Consider the following 4,700-nt stretch of genomic DNA (forward strand, 5'->3'; position numbering starts at 1 on the left):
GTGTGAAACCCACCACCAAAACACCCGAAGAAAAAAAGTACAAAATAAAGGTGTTTAAATCACCATTTGAAGTAACACATCAGTCTGTCAGCAGCTGCTGCATAACGCGCTTGTTATCTCTCTGCGTTGCCCGAACGAAAAATAAAAAAAAAAAAATCGTCGTCTTTAAGAAAAAATATAAAATTCAACCACAAGGAAAGACGAAAAAATAGAAATATTTTCTAACACCACAAAAAAAGAAAAAACAAATTGTTGATTGTAAACCACACACACATACACAGCACTTGGAACAATTGGATCGTGGCCAATCATTGCGGTGGAAGCCAAGCCATAAACCGCATATCATTTTGCTAGACAACTTAGTAGAACAAACACGAGGAAATTAACGTGAAGTGAACGACGCCGCCGCTATCGTTGCCGACAAACGATAATAAAAAATTGTTCCGTCTTTTTGAGTGGAATAAATACGAAATAACAACGATTTCCCCCCATACTCATTATCCCCACCACCCCGAAAAAAACACTCTGCTCCAAGCGTAAACAGTGTTCTTATCTCAAAAACAAAAATAAAACCCCAACAAACAACAACGCCAGTGTAATACACATTTTCATGATTGCATGACAAAAAAAAAGAACAACAATTGTGAACTGAAATTACTCAATTACTCTCAAAGAGTACTCACACACATAGCCATACATACATTCATACAGAGCTTAGCCGTTAATCAACAAATCCCCCCCTCCATAGGAAAGAGAGTACACACAGCTGACTGACTGCTCTTTATTTTTAATTGCAAGTGACATTTTTGGTTTGGTTTTTATTTATTATTGTGAGAGTGTGTTTGTGCGTGTGTGCGATAGCTTTTAATCAACCACACAAACAACAACAACAGAACAAAATAAAACGTTAAACCAACAACAAAGAAGCCAGTCGACAAGCAAACAAACAAAGCCACCACCATGTTCGCTGTAATGAGAATCGACAATGATGACTGCCGGTCGGACTTTCGTCGCAAGATGCGTCCGAAGTGTGAGTTCATTTGCAAGTATTGCCAGCGGCGTTTCACCAAACCCTATAATCTAATGATCCACGAACGTACCCACAAATCGCCCGAGATCACCTATTCCTGCGAAGTGTGCGGCAAATATTTTAAGCAACGTGATAATCTGAGACAGCACAGGTAAGTTTTGAGAAAAAAAACAAAAAAAATATAAATTATTTTAATTTAGAATTAGAAAAAGTTTTGAGACAAAAAGTGACAAAAATACAAGTTTTTGGGGGAGAAAAGAGAAAATTGGCCTTCTCTTGAAAATTCAAGAATCAAAAGTACGAAAAATGGGAACATTTCTATTGCTTTTGATTTGTTATTAGAAGTCAGTATATTTTGGAGTTCCGTGAGGCTTTAAAAGTTTGTGAACTAATTAAAATTTTGCTGATCACTCAGAGGTCTCCAGGTAAAAATAAAATTCTAAATATTTAGTCCTCTTGAGACCCCGTGTGACTATTAATAAATGTAAAAACGTTCCTTGGAATATTCCGAGCGGTTTTATGACTATTAAATGAAATGAAAAAATCCACATTTCGGGCGATCTTCGATTGCTCTTGGCCTTTATAAAAGATGAAACATTTTCTAGGACCCAAATCTTCAAAAGTGTAAAACATATGAAATATGAAAATATGAAAATTATTCCATTTATTTTGAATTAGAGCTCTTATTTTAACCCAAGAGCTGTAGAAAAGACACTTATACTGAGATCTCCTGTTGCTCATGATCTTTGTTGAAAAATACAATACACTTAGGACCAATTTCTGTTCCATAAAAGTGAGAAGATGGATATCTGTGGCAAAGTAATTTGAAACAGGGTTTCGTGAACTACTGTTCACTTCGAGAGATTGGGCATTTTTCTCCTTGAAGTTGGATCCTTAGGAGCTATTGAAGTGAATAAATTTATTAAAAAATATACTGCAACAAGCCAAGGTAGTCAAGCTGCATTTGTTGCTTCCGAAAAGCTTGATTTCAATTTTTTGAAATCTTTTAATATTCCCGAATATTTTTCCAAAATACACGACTTGATGTCTTAAAACAGTTGTACAAGCGAATAGGTTTTCCAATAAGGCATCGATATGTTTTTTCATAACTCCCAACAATTTTTTCTTCTAGGAAACCCAAAACAATAAAGAAAAAATATAGAAATTTCAACAAAAAATGCATTGCGGATTTTAAACAAATTTTCCGACAATTTACTTTTGATGCTGAAAAATTCTAGTTTGAAATAAGTCAACAAATTAAAGCCACTAAATTTGAAAAAAAAGAAATTTCAAAGTCAGAAAATTCAACGCAGATGAAATCCCTAATTTTTAGGAAAAAAACTTTTCGATGTTCTTAATAAAAATCAAGAAATGTTGAAATTTAAACAAATATTTGAGGAATATTTCTCAGCTATAATAGGATTTGGTATTAAAAAAGAATGAAACTTCAAAGCAGATAGTGGTCTCGTCTTTGGAATAATAATAGCAAAAGTTCGACAAAAAATAAAAAAATGTTGAAAATTCAACAAATATATTTTTCTCCGTCATATAAAAATCTGGTCGTGAAAAAAAACAGAATGCAGAACAGCATTCAGAACGTAGAACAGCTTTCCTTAAAAAAATAAATAAAAATATAAAAATAAATAATAATAAAATTGATTAAACAAAATTGTTGAAAATTCAACAAGTACTTTTTGTAATTTTGTTAGTTGAGGTCTAACTGAATCAGAAAGTATAGCAGCGCAAAACTCAATATCTCCCTCACTATATCATCATTTAAAATTATACTATAAAAGAATGTCAACAAATTTTGTTGAAATTTAAACCAGTAATCTTTCGTTCTGAGCAATAATTGAAAAAACAAATTTGTTGAATTTTCAACAAAAATATTTCCATATTTGTTTTTAGTCATTTAACGTCCATAGATTTTAAAAATAAAATAAAAAAATCGCAAATAAAACAAAATGTTCTTCGGCATAACCCTAACGAAAATGTTGAAATTTTTAAAAATAGTTTTTGTTGAAATTTAAACAAATTTTAACTTATTTTAATTTCAAAAAAAAAAAAAAAATAAATAAAAAATCACCTGAAAGGAACTGATAGAACAACAAATGAAAAGACAATTCCAGGAAATGACAGGATTTTGTATAAAAATTTGAAAAAGAAATTGAAATTGAAAATTAAACAATAATGTATGCTGTTTCTAAATCCTCTGTGCATTACTTTTCATCTTAAAAAATGTAACAAATTCTCTGAAAGATCACACTTTTATCTTTAGAGTATCTGAAACTTGGTTAATTGGCAAAATATCGATACAGGGGTCCATTTCTCTTACTTTTCCACTTCATGCCATTAAAATCTTAACTGCAAGGCAATGAGGAAGCTGAGAAATATATTTTCAATGTTTAAAACTAGTCTTAAGGGTTCATTAGTGTAAACGGGAAAATGTTTCGGCTGACATCAGTCTTCGGATTAGTTTTTCACCATTTTTACTTCGAAGAATTCTTTCCATTTTTTTACGGAAAAAAATAATTCATTGCGATTCCAAAGCTTATGAAACTAAACAAACAGTTTTCCAGCTATTGATTGTTGTTGGAAAATTTATTGACTGAATTCCATAAAGATTTAGTTTATACCAATTTCCAAAAATGTCTACGAAACTTTAAAAACAATATATTTACATTATTATGTTTGCATAAAGCGCCAATCAAAAAAAAAAAAAAAAAAAAAAATTAACGCTGCTATAATTAATAGGTCCAAAAATTGGGTTCGAAGCCTAATCTATTATTTTATACAGGCTAACAATTTTTTTTTGTCATTTAATGATATGTAAAAAATTTTTTCGCCAAGGTGTTGGTTGGCTGCACCTCTGAATTAAGCGGAATTTATTGTATTATTAGTTTTTAAATATTTATTGTAGTTTTTCTTAGACAATAAGCTGTAAATTATTATTTTCAGTATTATTATAATTATATTTATAATATTTTTGGGTTATTTGCAATATTTCTAATCTCTATTTCTCTTCTTGGTTTTTTTTCTTTCCTTTTTAGATGTAGTCAGTGTGTCTGGCGATAAATATCCACTATATATATACTATGTAAAGCACCAATTTTTTATATATACATAAAACATACATATTATATATATAAAAAAAGTATAATAAATTAATTAAAACAAATGGAAAAAATAATATGTAGCAGCAACAGCTCTAAAATAAAATATCACCATGCACGCAACATCAACAACAATATGCACCCACCCACCAAGCAACCAAAATCACCACACCATCATACTACACACATCACAATCACACACCTATATGTAGAGAGCAACAACAATAACTGAAAATATGTAATAATTATTATGTAAAATAGAAATAGCAACAACAACAACTATGTCATCCATGTAGTCTCCTTAAGAGTAGTGTCATCACAAACACCATCATGATCATCATCGTCATCTTTACTGGCCTTCTGTCTCTTCTTCTGGTATTACTTTCTACTACTACCTCTCCTACGTAATTGTGATGGAGTCATCGTTGGATCATCCGAATACCATATGGTGGCTTTTAATGATTTCTCCTAGATCAACATCATCATCTACATATGTGTGTATGTAGGTTTGTTGGATTATCAAAGATGAGCTACTTAACCATTTTTTCTCACTTTCA

At 30.9% G+C, this 4,700-nt stretch overlaps 1 protein-coding gene across 1 annotated transcript; it reads left to right on the forward strand.

Moving 5' to 3' along the window:
- The first annotated feature begins 940 nt into the window (after positions 1–940).
- LOC133332934 (protein drumstick) lies at positions 941–4,118 on the forward strand. Its single transcript, XM_061541299.1, has 2 exons — positions 941–1,181; positions 4,081–4,118. Exons 1-2 carry the CDS (start codon positions 961–963, stop codon positions 4,103–4,105), a joined length of 246 nt encoding a protein of 81 aa, XP_061397283.1. The 5' UTR covers positions 941–960; the 3' UTR covers positions 4,106–4,118.
- Positions 4,119–4,700: the final 582 nt, after the last annotated feature.

The sequence above is a fragment of the Musca vetustissima genome, unplaced genomic scaffold (assembly GCF_032173495.1).
Source record: "Musca vetustissima isolate MV318-11 ecotype Yass unplaced genomic scaffold, APGP_CSIRO_Mvet_v1 utg267346, whole genome shotgun sequence".
NCBI classification, from domain to species: domain Eukaryota; kingdom Metazoa; phylum Arthropoda; class Insecta; order Diptera; family Muscidae; genus Musca; species Musca vetustissima.

Coding starts and splice junctions, on each gene's coding strand:
- LOC133332934 (XM_061541299.1), top strand. CDS start 961: ATGTTCGCTGTAATGAGAATCGACAATGATGACTGCCGGTCGGACTTT. Junction 1,182..4,080: donor GATAATCTGAGACAGCACAG/GTAAGTTTTGAG, acceptor TTTCCTTTTTAG/ATGTAGTCAGTGTGTCTGGC.